Below are 21,270 nucleotides of genomic sequence, written 5' to 3' on the forward strand. Positions count from 1 at the left end.
AAAGAGCTGAGCCTTCACAGTGATGAAGAGGAGACCTGACTGAAGTGTTTAGTCCAGTGGATCGAGACTGTTATTTTAAAATGAGTTCATCAAGAACACGGGGACACCGTTGGAAACTTGTGAAGGGTGAATGTCACACAAACATTAGGAAGTTTTTCCTTTACACAAAGAAAGATAGACACTTGGAGTAAGCGACCAAGTAGTGTGGTGGGCAGTAAGAGTTTAGGGACTTTCAAAACTCAAATTGATGTTTTTTTGGAAGACCTAGGTGGCTCTGCCCCTGCCCCCTGCTCGCCAACCCTTGCGGATGTCCAATTTAAACAGATTGTTATTTTCATGAATTGTTACATATGCCTAATAGAACTAACTATTTTACATTACAGCGAGTAATTAACCACAGTAAAAAATAGTCAAACATACTAAATTGAATGAAAATGATGTTTCGTGTTGCGTTAGAGTTATTCGTTGCGTTATACGTTTTCGTTCTGTTTGGCTTTGAAATTAACGTCCAAATACCTTTTTAAACTTACACTTTTACTGTAAAACTTTATTAAAAACATACGCCAAACAACAAATCTCTTGATTCTCGCCGATACGCCTCTTCATTGGGAGGCAACGCTACTTTTCCCTGATGGCAACACGAATTAGACGATCTACAAGTCTCTGAATTAAACTTAAAGCCGAACAATATCTCCATCCTTCTGTCATATCACCCATGGCCATTTATTCGATCTCTTGTCGCTGTTCCCTTATTTCACTGAGTAATGATTTCCGTTTGTCAGCGCTAGTGCGATCTTTACTATCAGTTTTTTGAGACTTTTGAATTTTCGTACTTTCATCGTCTCTAACCTGCTCTCCATGTGTATTGCACCAACGTTTTTGAACCTCTTTACAACGTTCTACTTTGTCTTCTGCTCTTTGTCTTTTATTTCCGTCCTCATTTGGACCTTCGAGGTTTTCAGTTCCACTTGGTCCCGGCTGATTATTATTTTCCTTATTTTGTGAATTTGCACTTCAATTATTATTGTTCCTTTTTGAATTCTTTTCTCTCCAATGCTTTTGGGTCTCTCTTCGACGCACTATCCTTTCTTCTTCGCTTAGTCGTTGACTAGCGATAGTAGTGAGCAGGTTGAGGAGACCTTGGAGAGGTGCAGATATGAGAGGAGAGGAATGAAGGTCAGTAGGACCACCAAGTCAGAATACATGTGTGTGAATGAGAGGGAGGTCAGTGGAATGGTGAGGATGATGGAGTAGAGTTGGTGAAGGTGGATGAGTTTAAATACTTGGGATCAACAGTACAGAGTAACGGGGATTGTGGAAGAGAAGTGAAGAAGAGAGTGCAGGCAGGGTGGAGTGGGTGGAGAAGAGTGTCAGGAGTGATTTGTGACAGACGGATATCATCAAGAGTAACATGGAAGGTCTACAGGACGGTAGTGAGACCAGCTATGTCATATGGGCTGGAGACGGTGGCACAGGAGACAGAGCTGGAGGTGGCAGAGTTAAAGATGCTAAGATTTCTTTGGGTGTGATGAGGGTGGACAGGATTAGAAATGAGGACATTAGAGGGTCAGCTCAGATTGGAGTCGGAGAGGTGAGATTGTGTTGGTTTGGACATGTGCAGAGGATAAGGGGTATATTGGGATAAGGGTACTAAGGATAGAGCTGCCAGGTAAGAGGAAAAGAGGAGGTTTATGGATGTGGTGAGAGAAGACATGAAGGTGATGGGTGTAACAGAATAAGACGACGAGGACAGAAAGATATGGAAGAAGATGATCCTCTGTGGTGACCCCTAACGGGAGCAGCCGAAAGAAGAAGAATTATTGTCCAGAAAAGAATGCCATTGAAGGAAACGAATAGATTGTGTGTCTAAAAATACTGCTCAGAAAAGCTTCTTTAAAGGATGAAACGGAGGACTTTTCATAAATGACTTTAAATGAGGAAAACGTAAAGATTTATAAGAGCTGAGAGTGCAGGAACTGTGATGACAAAAGCTTTCTCACGAATGAGAGGTGAGAGGACCGCGGGCGTGGGCCAGAACGGGTAATAGTGGAGAGGTGGGCGGGATTTGGAAACATCTCATGGACAAAGTCTCGTCTCGTGGGACTTGATAAAATCTCTCTATTAAAAGTCTCGTCTCGATAGTGGATGGGACTGGTGAGCTTTGCTGGGCTTGAATGTCTTGTTCTCCTCCAGAATGTTCTCATGTTCTGGTTTTAGAATCGAAGTTCGGTGTGGGACGCCCAAGTCTTCAGAGGCTTTGTGAATGTCAGGCCCAGTCATGATGTTGTATGCTTTGCTCTTGTCTGTTTGAACAGGCAACTTCAAAAGTAATCTCAAAGATTGGCCCGGCCGGCCGGCTCTTCCTCTCATATGTCCGTGCAGGCTGTTGTTTAGTTTGGACTTTTCTAATGCATCTCTTATTTTACGAGGGACGTTCAAAAAGTTTCCGCACTCTTTTTTAACTCTATTAAGAATTTCAAAAACAAATTTTGTCACTTTTCTATTCCCAATTACTACTCCTGCCGCCGTCACCGTTTCCAACGGAAATATAAAAATGCGGAAACTTTTTGATCGTCCCTCGTAGTTTTGGTAATTCTACGTGGTACAGAAGTGAGACTCGTTAGTCTGTTGTTGCCAGGGTCCATTGTTATCTCCCTTTTTGAAGACCGGAGTCAACTTTCTAGTCCTTTGGTATTTCTCCCTTGTCTAGTGACTAACGCCAGGATGTTCTTCTTCACTCAGAGAGTTATGGGAATTGGAAACAAAACTTCCAAGCCATGGAGCTGAGGCAGAAACCTTGAGAACCTTTTAAGAAGGACCTGGATGAGCTGTTGGGGACAGCTTGGCCATTAGCTAAACAAGCGAGTGACAAACGGGACTGTGGCTGAGTGGTCTCCTCTCGTTTGTCCCTTTTCTTAAGTTCTTATTTGTGCGGGTCGCTTTAATGGCAGCCTCTGGGTGGGCACCTCTTGTTTGCTGCTTACTTGCAGAGTAGCTTTTTCTGCATTTGCCTTTCTTTTGGACTCTGAGGCATGCCGTCCTGTGTTATGAAGAACTCCCTTTTGGACCCGCATAGACTTTAAAGCTGTTGATTTTTACTTTCTTGTATCCAAAGTATAGGAATTGTCCAAATATTCAATGTCGAGATTTTGATGAACCTCGATGTTTTTAGACCTCCCCGAGTCCAAAAATACCATCCATCCATCCATTGTCCAACCCGCTATATCCTAGCTACAGGGTCACAGGGGTCTGCTGGAGCCAATCCCAACCAACACAGGGCGCAAGGCAGGAAACAAACCCCGGGCAGGGCGCCAGCCCGCCACAGGTCTGAAAATACCATTTTTGGAATTACTGTATATACCTGTGTGTATATGATTTTACCGTATAATTTCCTGCCTTTTATAATGTCAGTAGTATAAGTTGAATGTGGAAAACTGATGCTATTGGTCCAAGAGATTACGATATGCTGTCGCCCACCTGAGAGAGTAACCACGGGGCACATGTATTGTGCCTACGTGACCACATGGTAATACCCAAACTATTCTGAAGCAACATTTGGACTGATTTTTGTATCTCACCCTCTCATACACCTTTATCGTAAGAGCATCCCTTATCTACGATCAGAAGAAAATAGGAAGCTGGTTTTAAATTGAACGTCATTGAAGTAGCAAAAGAAATTGCTAACTGCGTTGCTGCAACAAAATTCAATGAATCTGAGAAACTAATGAGAGATTGGAGGAGGCAAGAAGATGTGAAACAAATAGACTTTAAAGCTGTTGATTTTTACTTTCTCTTATACAAAGTATAGGAATTGTCCAAAAATTCAATGTCGAGATTTTGGTGAATCTCGATGTTTTAGACCTGTTAACTGTCATTGAACTATGGAGGAGAGCAGGGGTCCCCAACTCTGGTCCTGGAGGGCACCAGTGGCTGCAGGTTTTCATTCTCACCCTTTTCTTAATTAGTGACCTGTTTTTGCTTGTAATTAACTCCTTTTCCATTCATTTCAATTGACTTGTTTTTTAAGGTTTGCTTCTCTTTATTGCTTCATTTCTTTTCTTAAATGGCACCCAAACAGAAATGAAACGTGACATGAGGGAGCCAACTGGAGCCCACCTAAGTCAGGGCCTCAAACTCCAACCAGTTGCTCAATGAGGCGCCAAGTCTTGTCATTAATTAAACTCGTTTTTTAATTTCATGGCTTGTTGCTGCTCTTATGGTGTAATGGCAGACATGTCCGACATTGTGGATTTTCTCTTATTCTCTGATTTTCTGTTAACGGTTTTGGGGACCTGAGCAGATCAGCGTTCCTGAGAACTTCATCTTTCTTTATTTTCAGATATTGTATGATGGACACCAGTTGTTTTGGCTCATTTTATACCTCATTATTGTTTGGCTGCTAATTAAGGGGTCCCAGTCTTCAAGAACAAGTCAATTAAAAGGATTTGAAAAGAAGCTAATTAGCAGCAAAAACAGGTCACTGATTAAGAAAAGGGTGAGAATGAAAACCTGCAGCCACTGGGGGCCCTCCAGGACCGGAGTTGGGGACCCCTGGAGGAGAGGAGGTGCAGCATCAGTCTGGGACGTTAACCTCTGGGGGTTCCGCGGTCAGTTAGAACAGATGCAGTCACTCCCCTGGGCTCTCTGCGGTTCTAACATGAGTACAGATGGGTTAAAACTTGAATATTAGGAATATGGAGCTGTGAGGTAGCAGCGCTAGATAGATAGATAGTTAGATAGATAGATAGATACTTTATTAATCCCAATGGGAAATTCACATTCTTCAGCAGCAGCATACTGATACAATAAATAATATTAAATTAAAGAATGATAATAATACAGGTGAAAAAAACAGACAATAACTATGTATAATGTTAAATATTAACGTTTACCCCCCCTGGTGGAATTAAAGAGTCGCATAGTTTGGGGGAGGAACGATCTCCTCAATCTGTCTGTGGAGCAGGACAGTGACAGCAGTCTGTCGCTGAAGCTGCTCTTCTGTCTGGAGATGACATTATTTAGTGGATGCAGTGGATTCTCCATAATTGATAGGAGCCTGCTGAGCGCCCTTCGCTCTGCCACAGATGTTAAACTGTCCAGCTCCATGCCAACAATAGAGCCTGCCTTCCTCACCAGTTTGTCCAGGCGTGAGGCGTCTTTCCTCTTAATGCTGCCTCCCCAGCACACCACTGCGTAGAAGAGGGCGTTCTCGCCACAACTGTTTGATAGAACATCTGCAGCATCTTATTGCAGATGTTGAAGGAAGCCAGCCTTCTAAGGAAGTATAACCGGCTTTGTCCTTTCTTGCACAGCGCATCAGTATTGGCAGTCCAGTCTAATTTATCATCCAGCTGCACTCCAAGATATTTATAGGTCTGCACCATCTGCACACAGTCACCTTTGATGATCACTGGGTCTATGAGGGGTCTGGGCCTCCTAAAATCCACCACCAGCTCCTTGGTTTTGCTGGTGTTCAGGTGTAGGTGGTTTGAGTTGGACCATTTAACAAAGTCATTGATTAGGTCCCTATACTCCTCCTCCAGCCCATTCCTGATACAGCCCACGATAGCAGTGTCATCAGCGAACTTTTGCACATGGCAGGACTCCGAGTTGTATTGGAAGTCCGATGTATATAGGCTGAACAGGACCGGAGAAAGTACAGTCCCTTGTGGCGCTCCTGTGTTGCTGACCACAATGTCAGACGTGCAGTTCCCAAGACGCACATACTGAGGTGTGTCTTTAAGATAGTCCATGATCCATGCCACTAGGTATGAATCTAATCCCATCTCTGTCAGCTTGTCCCTAAGGAGCAGAGGTTGGATTGTGTTGAAGGCGCTAGAGAAGTCTAGAAACATAATTCTTACAGCACCACTGCCTCTGTTCAAGTGGGAGAGGGATCGGTGTAGCATATAGATGATGGCATCTTCCGCTCCCACCTTCTCCTGATATGCAAACCGCAGAGGGTCAAGGGTGTGTTGAACCTGTGGCCTAAGGTGGTGAAGCAGCAGCCTCTCCATGGTCTTCATCACATGTGATGTCAGAGCAACAGGCCGAAAGTCATTCAGCTCACTAGGACGTGATACCTTTGGGACTGGGGTGATACAAGATGTTTTCCAAAGCCTCGGGACTCTCCCCTGTTCCAGGCTCAGGTTGAAGATGCGCTGTAGAGGACCCCCCAGCTCCGATGCACAGACCTTCAGCAGTCGTGGCGATACTCCATCTGGACCCGCTGCTTTGCTGGCACGAAGTCTCCTCAGCTCTCTGCTCACTTGCGCTGTTGTTATTATGGGTGGGGATGTTTTTCCTATGCTGGTATCAGCAGAAGGATGTGTAGAGGGTGCACTACTCCGAGGTGAGAGTGAGAGTGGGTTAGGGTGGTCAAACCTGTTAAAGAAGTTGTTCATTTGGTTTGCTCTCTTCACGTCTCTCTCAATGGTGGCACCCCGCTTCGAGCTGCAGCCAGTGATGATCTTCATCCCATCCCACACTTCCTTCATGCTGTTATTCTGCAACTTCTGCTCCAGCTTTCTCCTGTACTGCTCCTTCGCCACCCTGAGTTGGACTCGGAGTTCCTTCTGCACGCTCTTGAGCTCATGCTGATCACCGTCTTTAAAAGCCCTTTTCTTCTGATTCAAAAGGCCCTTGATGTCACTTGTAATCCATGGCTTGTTGTTAGCATAGCAGCGTACTGTTCTTACTGGAACTACAATGTCCATACAGAAGTTGATGTAGTCAGTAGTGCAGTCAACAACTTCCTCAATGTTCTCACTATGTGACCCCTGCAGGATATCCCAGTCTGTAGTTCCAAAACATTCTTTCAGAGTATTCTCAGCCTCCGGGGTCCACTTCCTGAATGATCGTGTGGTTACAGGTAGGACTCTAACTTTTGGTTTATAGTGAGGCTGAAGCTGAACCAGGTTATGATCTGCTTTCCCAAGCGCAGGCAGCGGGGTGGCGCTGTATGCGTCTTTAACGTTTGCATAAAGTAAATCAATAGTCTTATTTCCCCGGGTGTTACAGTGCACATACTGGGAGAATGCAGGTAATGTTTTGTCCAGCGTCACATGGTTAAAGTCTCCAGCGATTAGCACAAGCGCCTCAGGGTGCTGCGTTTGTAACTTAGCAACAGTGGAATGGATGATGTCACTCGCTGACTCCTCGTCTGCCCGAGGAGGAATGTACACAATAACAACAATGACATGTCCAAACTCTCTGGGCAAATAGTAGGGACGTAAACTTTCGGCCAACAGTTCGATATCCCTGCAGCAAGTGGAGATTTTGATGTTAACATGTCCAGAGTGACACCACCGTGTATTAACATAGAGAGCGAGTCCTCCTCCTTTGTGCTTCCCACAGGTACTTGCATCTCTGTCCGCTCTAACTGCGCTAAACCCGGGTAGCTCCACGTTGGCATCTGGGATGGTGTTATTTAGCCACGTTTCGCAGAAACACAACAAACTGCATTCTCTGTAGGTCCTTACATTTTTCACCAGCGCAGCCAGTTCGTCGATCTTATTTGAGATTGAGTTTACATTCCCCAGAATCACAGAAGGCACCGAAGGCTTGAAACGCCACTTTCTCGCAAGCCGCTTCTTTTTTAGCTTAGTGCCGGCTCTGCTGCCACGATACCGCCTTCTTACCTCGTCGGGTAAATATGGAACCACACCGGCACTGGCATTTGTTCTCAGCGCCCGAAGTTGAGTACTTGAATAGGCGAGTCTCGGCGTGTTAAAATCCATGCCCACGTTGTAAAAGTAAGTGTGTCCAGGGAAGGAATCCACATAAAATAAAGTGGTAGGAGTGATCAATAAATAAAAATAGAAAAATAAAAGTAGAAAAGTACACATACATATACAGTCATACACGGAGCTGCTGAAAAGGCTGCCACTCACGGCGGCGCCGGATGCATAGACAGAGGGTCCACCATATTATCCCCACCCTAATATATGTAGGTAAAGGGGTCTTGTAAAGGTGTGTCACGTGAGAATGTGAGTTTGTGCTTGGCCCACCGTCTGGCCCGACATGAAGATGGCCAGCATGTGTGAGTTGCGTTCTCTTCCATCGGTGGCTGTGCTCTGCCCAAACGCTGCTTGCTCCGCCTTTTCTCCCAGCTGGTATACTCGGGTGAAACTGGTTTCACACTTGACCCCTGTGACTTGGTACGGCACGACAGCACCACATAGAGGTGAACGCGACTGAGCTGGTAAACGGTAGTCCAGTGGATTGGCGTGGTGCTTAGTGTGTAAAAGGTCGCTTGGGTGAGCCCTCGCGTGTCAACTCGCTGACGAGTGGCGCAGGGGGTTTACTGTATGCCCATGTGCTTCACGTGTGTCCATGGATGATCTTCTCCTGCTCGTTTATTCCGTTTTTCTGCAGTGGTTTGCTTGTAGAGGTGCAGGAAACAGTAAAGCATCCCACTGCTCTGAGGACATTGTGCAGATCCGGGCCTTATGGCAGCCCACTCTGTTCGCCTCCTCGTCTCTTCAACATTGTGCAGCAGCCGTCTGGCAGTTCTCCGGCCGAGTGTCTTTGAACAATTTGCCTTGGCGAGAAAAGGGCCGAGAGTTGTTGGCGCCACTGCCAACTGCTTGACGTGCGAGTGTTTGTGAATGCGGGACCGTTTTGGCTTCTCGATCGTCTGTGTTGCTGCCCACTTGGAGTGACCCTTGCTCTATTCTGCTCTAGATGTGGAACAGATGGCAATCGATTGGCTCACGGGGAATTTCTACTTCGTGGATGACGTCGATGACCGCATCTTTGTGTGCAACAAGAACGGTGATACCTGTGTCACGCTGATTGACCTGGAGCTCTACAACCCTAAGGGCATCGCTCTGGACCCAGCTATGGGGTGAGTGCCCACCAACTAGCTTTCGTTCGGCGCCCTCATTGTCCTTTGGCCTGCTGGAGGCGAGGGGCGAGTTGAGGTGGCACACATGTGGCTCTTTTTGAAGTGTGTGTGCTCACCATCCTTTAAACCAATGGGGGGGGGGGGGGGTCTACAAGTTATTTTAGGGGTCAGTATGAGGTTTCTGTGGTTTGACCTGATGGTCCATGTGTGTAGCAGTCCCTGGGTGGGAAGAGAGGGCCATTTCTACCTACTTCTCGCCCGCCCCTGTGTCTGTGCCCATCTGACCTGAGCTTGGTGGGGCGATGGAAGTGTATGCTCTCTCTGGCGGGCGTTTGACTCCATCACGCTGCCAACTTCGTGTGCCCCTCTTGCAGGAAGGTGTTCTTCACGGATTATGGGCAGATCCCCAAAGTCGAGCGCTGCGACATGAATGGCCAGAACCGCACCAAACTGGTGGACAGTAAAATCGTATTCCCTCATGGCATCACCCTGGACCTGGTCAACCGATTCGTGTACTGGGCGGACGCCTACCTGGATTACATCGAAGTGGTTGATTATGAAGGCAAGAACCGTCACACCATCATCCAGGGCCTTCTGGTGAGTTCAAGGCGAGGCCAGCTGGCGCCAATGCATGTGCCATCTTCTCTCGGACTAACGTTCCGCTGTGCCGTTTTTACCTGACACAGATCGAGCATCTCTATGGGCTGACTGTTTTCGAGAACTACCTGTATGCCACCAACTCCGACAGCGCCAACATGCAGCAGAAGACAAGCGTGATCCGTGTGAATCGCTTCAACAGCTCCGACTTCCAGGTGGTGACCAGGGTTGACAAAGGAGGAGCACTGCACGTGTACCACCAGCGGCGGCAGCCAGCAGGTCAGGCTTTAGCAGCAACACACAGGCCTCTGACGTTCGCGAGCAGGTTGGAGCACGTCGCTGGGCGGGTTGATAACTGTCCGTGTTTATCTCTGCAGTGCGGAGCCACGCTTGTGAGCCAGACCAGCATGGCAAGGCCGGGGGCTGCTCGGATATCTGCTTACTAGGAAACAGCCACAAGTCACGCACCTGCCGCTGCAGGTCCGGCTTCAGCCTGGGCAGCGATAACAAATCATGCAAGAGTAAGTAGAGATGGTGTGGGCCATGGTGTTGTTATAATGGTGGGAGTGGGCACTGCCAGGCTGCCAGCCATTTGGGGGGTGGGTTAGGGGAGGGCGGCAGAGCCAGCAAATCCTAACTAATCTCCTCTTTCAGAGCCTGACCACGAGTTGTTCCTGGTGTACGGAAAAGGTCGTCCTGGAATCATCCGAGGGATGGACATGAACGCCAAAGTGCCCGATGAGTACATGATCCCCATTGAGAATCTGATGAACCCCCGAGCGCTGGATTTCCACGCCGAGACGGGATTCATCTACTTTGCGGATGCCACCAGTTACCTCATTGGGCGTCAGAAGATTGACGGCACGGAGCGAGAGACGATTCTCAAGGATGGTACGTCCAGCGTGTCGTTAATCTTGCCTTGCCAACCCCGTGCCCTTCTAGGTGTCTCGGGCCATTACTTAAAATGAATGAGGTGCACTCCCGTCATGCTAAGGGATTTGTCTGAGCTCTCGGTCCTTCTTCTCCTTAGGAATCCACACAGTGGAGGGCATTGCAGTAGACTGGATGGCCAATAACTTATACTGGACAGACGATGGACCGAAGAAGACCATCAGCGTAGCTCGACTGGAGAAGGCCTCGCAAACCAGGAAGACTTTGGTTGAAGGCAAAATGACACACCCCAGAGCCATCGTGGTGGACCCTCTAAATGGGTAAGTCTCCGTGCCCATGTAGTCTTTGCTACAAGCCTCACCCAGCTGGACCGCAATATGGTAGTGCACTTAACGGACCCCTATGGTGATTTTGGGTTGGTTAGTGTTGGGTGAAGGAGTTCTATCTAAACTCGTCGTTTTGTGTCCAACCTAGGTGGATGTACTGGACGGACTGGGAAGAAGATCCCAAAGACAGTAAGAGAGGCAAGATCGAGCGAGCGTGGATGGACGGCTCGAACCGTTCCATATTCCTCACCTCCAAATTTGTACTCTGGCCAAATGGTCTGAGTCTGGACATACCCAATGGCATCTTGTACTGGGTGGACGCCTTCTACGACCGTATCGAGATGGTCTACGTGAACGGTACTGACCGCAAGGTAAGAAGCGTGCGAGTGTTGCACCGAGAAAATGACAAAAGGGATTCAATGGGGCTCTGGGAGTGTGTGACAAAGTAAGTGCCCCCCACCTTCAGGTCTACTGCTTTTACATATTGGGACCTGACTCTCATCACCCAGTCTGACCACCGGTGACACACAGGACACTAACGGAGATGCCAAAGGCAAATGTAAACTGATAGGTGCAGCCCGTGATTCAGTAACTTGGAAAGCTCCTTTAAGTGGTGATCCATTGAAGGTCTTGTTTTCTCTGCAAGTTTATCTTGCCCTGTGAGGCTGTGCGTTTACGCAGACAATCGTTGAAGGCCCTGCGTGGCAATGAGATCTGAACTTTCCAAAGCCGTGATTCTGTTCTGTTTTTGGCCGCTCAGTTCCTGATTTGCAGTTGGGGGACACCCTTGTGATGCCCAATTCATGTTTGTCCGAGCGCCAGCCGTTTAGCGTTGTCCTTCAGAGTACTTGAGTTTAACTCAAGAGTTTTCAAGTCCGCCCTCCTCTCCACCATTTGCAGCTCACGGCCCACGCCGTCGATCCTCTCACCTCTCATTGATGTGAATGCTTTTGTCAGACACAGTTTTTGCGCTCTCAGCTCTTATAAATTTTTACGTTTTCCTCACTTTAAGTTCCCAATAAACGAAGACTTATTATGTCCAAATCTTATTGAAGAATTTAATCCCGAAGGGTTATCAACAGAAAAAATGGGTACACGGGCAATCCTGGTGCCGGGAAACGATGAAGTCAAACAAATTAACGCGAAAATTGTCAATTCATATCAGTAGACTATACTGAAACAGTTGGTGGTGATGGTGCGGAAGATGAAAACATCAACTTACAATATCACGAAGAATATCTACAACCGTTAACACCGTCGGGTTTTACACCGGCCAAATTACTGTTGAAAGGAGGACGTATTGTAGTGTTATTGCGCAATTGCTGTCTGAGTGATGGGGCTATGCAGTAGGACAAGATTAGTTGAAAATTGGTCGAACAACTCTGACATGTCAAATTTTAACAGACAACAAGAAAAGTAATGTAGTCCATCTTCACTAATGACATTAGACACCAAAGGAGATCTTGATATGCCATTTGTATTAAAATATTTACAGTTTACCGTTAGAATAGCTTTTGATATGACAATTAACAAATCTCAGGGACAAACATTTGAAAAAATTGGAGAGAAAGAAACGAAATTCACTCACGAGCAGTAATACGTTGCGTTGTCACGATGAAAGTCCAAACACGGAATTGAAATTTGATATGATAGATGAAAAGTTAATTACAAATATTGTTTCTACTGAAGTTTTACAGTAAAAGGGTAAGTTTAAAAAGTATTTGTGTGTTAATTTCAAAGCCAAACAGAACGAAAACGTATAACGCAATGAATACCTCTAATGCAACATGAAACATAATTTTATTTACGTTTTACTATTTTTTTATTATGGTTAATTACTTGCTGTAATGTAAAATAGTTAGTTCTATTATCCATATGTAACAATTCCCATGAAAATAACAATCTGTTTAAATTGTACATCCGCTTCCCCAGACGTCAGCAGCAGAACCGCAAAGTGGCTAACGTGTAGTGCCCACCTGGGGGGTTGGCAAGTGAAGTGAGCAGGGGGCAGAGCCCCCTAGTGTTTAAAAAAAAAAAAAACTCAACTAAAAAGCGTACCAAGCAATGGTTTAACACACAGATCAACATAAAATGCTTATTTATGACAAAGGTCCCTCTCTTTTATGTTCCATGAGCCAGTACGGTGTGTAAATTCACAAGCGTATTTTGTATTTATTAGATTCCTGTTTGTCTCGTCACTCATAAGCTGAAAGGCACTTTCTGAAGAAAACCAAAAACCCACGGCTCCCTGTCTTTCGTTTTTTGATTTCCAGATCACTGACATCCAAATCAGTCCAATTCAGCAATAGCACACAAATAACTAAGTGACTAATGCACATGGAGTAGTTGGCTTTGTGCATTTGCTTCACTCTCTCGCCCAATGTCGATGCCATTCTAGACACGTGCTGGGATTCAACGTCAAGTCTGATGGTCCTCCTAGAAAAGGTGGACTGCCGATAACGGAACGGCGAATTCTATTGACCTTCACATCTGATTATCGCTGTCTATGTCCGTCCTCAACCCCTGCTGTTGACAGACATTGCCATCCGCCCTAAAAGAGTTAAAGAGAAGTTGGCGCTGATTGAGAGGTCGTCACCCCTGCACCTCCGTCCTCGGTGACTACTGTGAGGTTCTTCTTCAAGCTCACTGGCTCTGATTGACAAATGTGGTGCTGGGCTTTGTTCCTTAAGGCCTGCGCTTACAGCCTGCTGTCATCGTCATTTTAGACGCTGGACTCTTAAGATGTTTATTTTTTGTTTTGTTTTAATACATGGACACAAACCTGGGGTCGTATTTAGAAAACTTGCGTACTCACAAAAAGAGCGTGCATACGCAACATTGTGTGCAAACGTCAGGATTTAAGAAGAAAAAACTTGGCAGGATAACATGTGCGTATTTACGACATCCATCCGTGTGCAACATTTTGGACAAACTGGAAAGTAAGGTGCCCTCGATCGAGTAGGGAAACACAGCCGAAGCTGTTAAATGACGACTCGCATGCACACGATAGTTCATGTCACCAGGCTGTTGTCGTAATTCGCTTTGAGACGTTCTCTTGAAACTATGTGGCGTTAGAAAGACCAACTGCTCGAAATTGGGCCATGTCGGTTCATATCCAGGTTTCAACAACGGTTGGCGTTCTGGGAACTGGTGCCTGCCAGAGGGGACTGGGAAACGGGGTGAGGAATATCATCATGGCCGCTGTGCTGGAAGCCGTCAACCGACTGAAGAGGCACCATGTGCAATGTGTGTATGGTGTGGGTGGACAGGCCAACTTAAAAAGGCAGTTTGCTGCGGAGTCCTGTATTCCTAACGCATTCGGGGGAATTGTCTGTGCAGTGAGGGCACGTAGCGTCAAGGGTGCCACGTCAGTTAACAATTCCGGTAATGCGCAAGTCGTCTGTGATGCCAGAGGGAGACTGATAAACGTCATGGCTTGGTGGCCTGGGTCAGCCAATGATTCACTGATCATTTACTAGCTGTCCCCTGCGGCTCTGCCCACGTAGTAGTGAAACAGGACAATCATTAAAAATCAATACTGAGAAGAATTTCTATTGATAGCTTTCGTATCTGAGGGCCTCTTGAAATATAATATTTTTGGTTTTGCTATCGGTGTGAGAACATATCAGTTTCTTGGGGAACTAACCCAGGAGAAAGCGACCTAAAACTGACCATGCGAGAAGCCCGGTGAGCTAAGATCAATCCCTGCCGACTTGAGGGTCTGTCCCTGGGCCTTGTTAATTGACTTCACCGGGAAATGCAATTTCTTGAAGCGAAAGGGCAAGTCCGTCGCGATTAGAGGATTGCGAGGCATTAACACCGTCCTGCCAGTGCCACACCCTGTGATGATCATCGTCTCTATGATGATGATCTGTAGCTGACAGACCTGGAGACGGGTACCATTGCAAAGTTTGGGTGGGCTCAGGTTTCCCAAAACGATAGTCGGTGCTCCTCCTTTCAATGCCAAGTCATGGGGCGGCATGCCAGGAGGATTAATGGAATTTAACAATTCTGTAGGATAGTGAACCAAATCGTTGTCTTCTAAAACGGTATTTATTGAAGCGTATGTCCGAGACGCCATGTCAAATAATTTGAGCACCAGTTGATTAATTTTATCAGCAGTGTTGTTTCTTACAGTGAGGGTAGAATGTTCCCCAGGCTAAGAAAGAGGACGGTCTACAATGGAAGGCATGTCTGGGTATAATGCAGTTATAAGTTCGTTCAAATCTTGAACCGAGGTGCACAAATCGTCATTGCTTATTGCAATAGCTCTGTCTCCAGTCTGTAAGGAGCCGTGGTTGAGGTTCCATCTCCGAACAAAAAGGTGCACATATTGTGGGTCAGTGACAGCTTGACGACTTCACTCCAGATAGATGAGCACTTAAGACACACGTCCACCTCCTCGGTGCGAGTTTGTCTTGGGATGATGGGCAACGTCTGGTCAGAAATCTCCTGGGAAGAGAGCTGTAACTGGAAAACACGCTCTGATCTCCATCCATCCATCTATTTTCCAACCCGCTGAATCCGAACACAGAGTCACGGGGGTCTGCTGGAGCCAATCTCAGCCAACACAGGACACAAGGCAGGAACCAATCCCGGGCAGGGTGCCAACCCACCACAGACGCTCTGATCTCTCTCTCTCTCAAAAACATCAAATGTTACTCCTTAACAATCTCTAGAGGATAAAGTCTGCTGAACAAACAGGTATCGCTAGCTAAGTGGAGACCAGGTGCGCTCCAACACGTGGCGTTAGGTAGACCAACTTGAATGGAGGCTGGGGAGTGAATGAGGAAGGCTCCGGCCCATTGCGTGTCTCTCATATTTGCGCAAATAAATCAGTGCCACAACCGAACTATAATACGTAGCACAATGAGAGAAGTCGCAAAATCGAGCGGAATGTTCAAGCAAATTCTAGAAAAAAAAAAACAATCTAAATCCGTCAAGTAGTCCTCTCTTGTAAAGTAGACAGACAGACTGACAGACTGATAGACAGACATTAGATATGTTTTGGATATATATATATATATATATATATATATATAATGTAGATATAGATGTAGTTGTAGATATACATATGGAATTGTATCAAACAGTTTGGGACCCCCTCTGAATTCTTTGGATTTTTGTTTCTCGTTGGCTGAACTTCCTTTTAATATCTGACATGTCTTATGGACACAGTAGGATTTCAGCAGTGACATGAAGTTTATTGGATTAACAGAAAACATGTAATATGCATCATAACAAAATTAGAGAGGTGCATAAATGTGGGCCCCCCAACAGAGATATGACATCAATACATAGTTGAACCTCCTTTTGTCCTCTAGACGCTGTCCTCTTATAGCCTCTGATGAGTGTCTGATTCTGGATGGAGGTCTTGTTCACCATTCTTCATACAAAATCTCTCCAGTTCAGTTCAATTTGATGGGCAGCCTGCTTCAAATCATCCCACAGATTGTCGATGATATTCAAGTCAGGGTACTGTGACGGCCATTCCAGAACATTGTACTTCTCCCTCTGCATGAATGCCTTTGTAGATTTCCAACTGTGTTTTGTCTCATTGTCTTGTTGGAATATCCAACCCCTGCATAACTTCAACTTTGTGACTGATGCTTGAACATTATCATGAAGAATTTGTTGATATTGGGTTGAATTCATCTGACCCTCGACTTTAACAAGGACCCCAGTCCCTGAACTAGCCACACAGCCCACCACACAGCATGATGGAACCTCCACCAAATGTGACAGGAGGTAGCAGGTGTTTTTCTTGGAATGCGGTGTTCTTCCTCCGCCATGCAAAGTGCTTTTTGTTCTGACCAAATAACTCCATTTGTGTCTCATCAGTCCAAAGCACTTTGTTCCAAAATGAATCTGACTTGTCTAAATGAGCATTGGCATACAACAAGCGACTCTGTTTGTGGCGTGAGTGCAGAAAGGGCTTCTTTCTCATCACCCTGCCATACAGATGTTTGAATTGTAGAACGATGTACAGATACACCGTCTGCAGCCAGATGTTCTTGCAGGTCTTTGGAGGTGATCTGTGGGTTGTCTGTCACCATTCTCACAATCCTGCTCATATGCCGCTCCTGTATTTTTCTTGGCCTGCCAGACCTGCTGGTTTAACAGCCACTGTGCCTGTGGCCTTCCATTTCCTGATTCCATTCCTTACAGTTACAGAAACTGACAGTTTAAACCTCTGAGATGGCTTTTTGTAGCCTTCCCCTAAACCAGGAGACTCAACAATCTTTGTTTTCAGATCTTTGGAGAGTTGCTTTGAGGATCCCATGCTGTCACTCTTCAGAGGAGAGTCAAAGGGAAGGACAACTTGCAATTGACCACCTTAAATACCTTTATATCTTATGATTGGACACACCTGTCTATGAAGTTCAAGGCTTAATGAGCTCATCAACCAATCAGCATTGCGCAGTGACAGGCATTCAAATCAGCACAATGACAAGGGGACCCACATTTGTGCACAGCCAGTGTTTCATATTTGATTTCATTTCATACAACTAAATACTGCGTCACTAAAAATCTTTGTTCGGAAAACACCTCAGCACTCAGATGTTCCTAGGAAATGAAAGACAGACCACTGTTACCTTTATTGTTGAAAGGAGAGTCAATTATTATGCAGGCTGAGAGGGGGTCCCAAACTTTTTCATATGACTGTATATATAATATGATAGATTTTGAGGCAGAGTAGTTTTGGCAGATGACTTGTTGAAGACTAGCTTGTTGATAAGGCGGTTGACCCCTTTAGTTTCTCATATGGCCTGCACCATTCATTGTAACATTAACCATGTTGTTACATGTGCCAGGTGATTGTGGTCACTCACTCAGACGCTGGCACCTCACGCCAATCCCACCCCCCAGAGTGCAGAGGAGAGGCGCTTCAATTGCACACATGCTCAGTTGTGGTGCTGTCTAGATGTGTCAGGTGGGATTGCATATGTATGCGGTTGATTGGCATGGCCTATATATGGTTGTTTCAGGGTGGCACCCAGGCAAGGTTCAAAAGGGTGAAGGGTAAATTGCATATAAATGTGTGTACACCAGGTTTTTGTTTGTTTTTGTTTGCCGTATGCAGACTTTCACGCTCGAATCCACGCAACGTTTTTTTAAATGACACCCTCTGGCCACCCTTTGGTTCTTTGTGATGTATTATAACGGTCTCATTTGTGGGTGAACTTGCTGGAGCACCCACACTTGGGAAGAGTGGCACCTTGTCATTGGTGTTGTAATTTGTAAAGAATCCTTCTCAGCAAACTGGGGATGGACCTCTGATGCCTTTGCAGGACTTCACAAATTGATCGAAGCAGCTCTGAGATGACTGCAGAAGGCTGTTGTGGTCACCACAAAGCTGAACCAGCAAAAGTTGATGTCAAGGAATCGAATGTTCGTAGTGAGCCGCGACAGGCTTGGAATGACCTTCTTCATTGAAAAGGAGCAGTGAGGGTGCACTTACTTTTCCCTGAATACATGATGGCAGCGTAGAATCTGCTCTGTACTGTTTGTCACTTGAGGTGTGATCGGAGATGACCAGCTAATTGTTAGTTAAGTCCTGATTCTCAAAATCCTGGAATTGAGAGGGTGTATTTACTTTTTCACAAGATTTCAGCACTGTGAAGCGGTATCTGGTTTTGTAGATTTGTCACAAGGAATGGCTTCAGGTGTTCGGACACAATGTAATATTAGATGAAGGGAACCAGAGGAAACTCCGATCCATTACTAAGTTCTAAAAACGATTGATGTATCCAACACCTCTACTGCCCGAGTGAAAAAGTAATTGCCCCTCTTAGTTACTGACTCAAACAGCTAACCAAAGTCTATTGATACTTCAACTCACATAACTGAACACAGCCATCCCCGATGAATCTGAAGCTCGCCATCCTGTGCTCTGACCTTGATGGTGGGGTTTCTGCAGTAACTCTGGGCCTCGTGTTGTGCCCTCTGATCAGCTGGCATGACCAGAGAAGCTCTCAGTGTTCAGAGGTGGGCTTGGCACGGCTGACTAGATGAAGCTGTCCATTTAGTTCACACCTCTGAGCCAGACAGCGCGGCTTTGCGAGTTCCCCGCCGGCACGGATCTTCAAAGTGAGATGCTTTGCGTTGCGAGCCCACGACAATTCACGTTGATCTGAGGAAGTTCCACAAAGAGGTCCCAGTCAGTTTAGGGTTACAAAGCCATTTCTAAGACCACATTTTCATTTAAAACAAAACAAAACAAAAAAAGAACAGTCTTATTAAATGAAAATGATCTCTGTCTATTGACATTTACACGTCGTTTATGAAAGTATCTCCGTTCACACTAAAACAACCAAACACACATGTGACGGAGCCATCGGTGGAAACGTGAAGAAGGCGTGTCCTCCATGTCCGTTAGACATTCATGTGCAGCCTGCATTTGTACGTGGAAAAGAGCGATGACCAATATGGGTGGGTTAGGGGGTTGGATTGTTGAGGTGGAATTGTCATTGAGAATAACGGAAGAGGATAAGGTGAACGTGTAAATGTAATGAGCAGGTCCCACTTGGCGAAGGGCCGTGTAATCAAAACACGATTAAAATTCTCTGTAATCGCCTTCCACACTGAAACGCTGAGCCGGCATTTTCAGGAATAGACATCTCTGCAGAGCATTTTCAGGTGTTAAACTCGATAGGGTAGTATGGGTGAAACGTCAATGGGCAGACTGTCTGCGTCTCTAAAGTAAAGTGTTGTAGTGTGGACGTAGCCACAGCGAGAACATGTGGAATGGGCCCACCAGCCAAAACGACCCTGAGGACACAGCAACAACTCGCTCGAGAAGTCCTAAATAATCCCAGGAGAACATCCAAAAGAACCACAAGCCTCTCCAGTCTCAACTAAGGTCCGTCTTTGTTTAGGACTCGGGGGAGAAATGGGAATTGTAGGAGAGGTGCAAGGTGGAAACCTTGGGTATCCCAGAAATACATCCGTGCTCATCTGGCTTTTGAAGGAGAAACACCTGAACATACTCCCAAGGCTTTTGGAATAATAAGAGGGGAGTCACAAGCCGAAGTCTTCATTGGCCACTATGTCTGCACCACCACCACCACCTGATCAAAGCACCGTGATGTCCCTCCATTGATGGATTAAAGGCCAGAAGTCCACATGACCGTCACCATCAAGTTCTTCCATGAGAACCCTGAATACAATGAGGACTGATCATTTATGTTAGGTAGAATGCCTAGAGAGGGGGCTGGGTGGTCTCGTGGCCTCGGACCCCCTGCAGATTTTATTTTATTTTTTCTCCAGCCATTTGGAGTTTTTTTTTGTTTTTTCTGGTCTCCCTGGCCACCGGACCCTACTCTTATTCTATGTTAATTAGTGTTCTCTTATTTAATTCTTACTTTGTCTTTTTTTTCCTCTTTTCTTCATCATGTAAAGCACTTTGAGCTACATTATTTGTATGAAAATGTGCTATAGAAGTAAATGTCATTGTTGTTGTTGTTGTCTGCCGTTGTACGGCAGGAACATCTGCTCTGCAATAAACCACACTGGTGCTACCATCATGGTTTGAGAATACTCTGGAAGACGTGGACATTTTTGAAGGAACCAGGAGGTTCACACTTGACCAGAATACAGTAATCCCTCCTCCATCGCGGGAGTTGCGTTCCAGAGCCACCCGCGAAATAAGAAAATCCGCGAAGTATAAACCATGTATTTATATGGTTATTTGCAGTGGGTTGGCACCCTGCCCGGGATTGGTTCCTGCCTTGCGCCATTGCTGGCTGGGATTGGCTCCAGCAGACCCCCGTGACCCTGTGTTCGGATCCAGCGGGTTGGAAAATGGATGGATAGATATATGGTTATTTTTATATATTTTAAGTCCTTATAAACTCTCCCACGTGGTTTATAAATATTCCCCGTACAGTTATACAGCATAAACCCTTTATATTCTCTTAGTTATTAGGTAAGATTCGTTGAAATTATGTATGTAAACACAGTTTATATACTACTCACAAACATACATATCGTATATCATTGAGGAGTTTTATTTAATACGTAATACAGTTTTAAACATATTGTAATTGAGTAGGTAATATAAAAATACGTGAAAAATCTATAACATGTAAATGCTGTACATAAAACCAAAATGTTATTTTAAAGATACTGTAGAGCGTCTCCGATATCACATTTGTTACAGCCATTATGATAGACAGGCCACTGGCAATAAATACCAACAATGCAAGGAAAAAATTGTATAAAATGTGTGCACAGTTACAATAAACGTACATACATGTACTAAGTACGTAGAAAAATAGTTTTGGGTACTCACCAACTTGTCAGATAACAATGACATTTACTGCACTGTCACAGCTGTTCTAAAGGAGCCTCTTCAGGTGACTGTGTAGCACCGCCGTCGTCGTCTTCCACTGAAGGCGTACTAGGCAGTGTTTTGCGTGTAAGGAACATCGTGATGGGCAGTTGCTGGCACTGCTTTTTCATTTGTGTAAAGCGGTTCCTATACACTTCCGTGGCGCCGTCAAAAGCATTTTTAAATTGCAAAGAACGAATCATTTGCGGGTCCCGTTCTTCAACTGATGTCTGGAGATCTTTTGTCATTCGTAGAATGGTCGCGAGACGCTTGAG

General features: G+C 45.6%; 1 protein-coding gene across 1 annotated transcript in view; it reads left to right on the forward strand.

Annotated features, from left to right (window-relative positions):
* LOC114649218 (low-density lipoprotein receptor-related protein 1-like) overlaps positions 1-21,270 on the forward strand; it is a 141,430-nt gene that overhangs the window by 10,983 nt on the left and 109,177 nt on the right. Inside the window, exons 7-13 of the mRNA XM_028798706.2 lie at positions 8,686-8,848; positions 9,223-9,445; positions 9,535-9,724; positions 9,823-9,966; positions 10,100-10,336; positions 10,476-10,656; positions 10,811-11,033. Coding sequence (XP_028654539.2) covers positions 8,686-8,848; positions 9,223-9,445; positions 9,535-9,724; positions 9,823-9,966; positions 10,100-10,336; positions 10,476-10,656; positions 10,811-11,033 — 1,361 coding nt within the window. The remainder of the gene's footprint in view (positions 1-8,685; positions 8,849-9,222; positions 9,446-9,534; positions 9,725-9,822; positions 9,967-10,099; positions 10,337-10,475; positions 10,657-10,810; positions 11,034-21,270) is intronic.

Source organism: Erpetoichthys calabaricus, chromosome 3 (genome assembly GCF_900747795.2).
Source record: "Erpetoichthys calabaricus chromosome 3, fErpCal1.3, whole genome shotgun sequence".
Classification (NCBI taxonomy): Eukaryota; Metazoa; Chordata; class Cladistia; order Polypteriformes; family Polypteridae; genus Erpetoichthys; species Erpetoichthys calabaricus.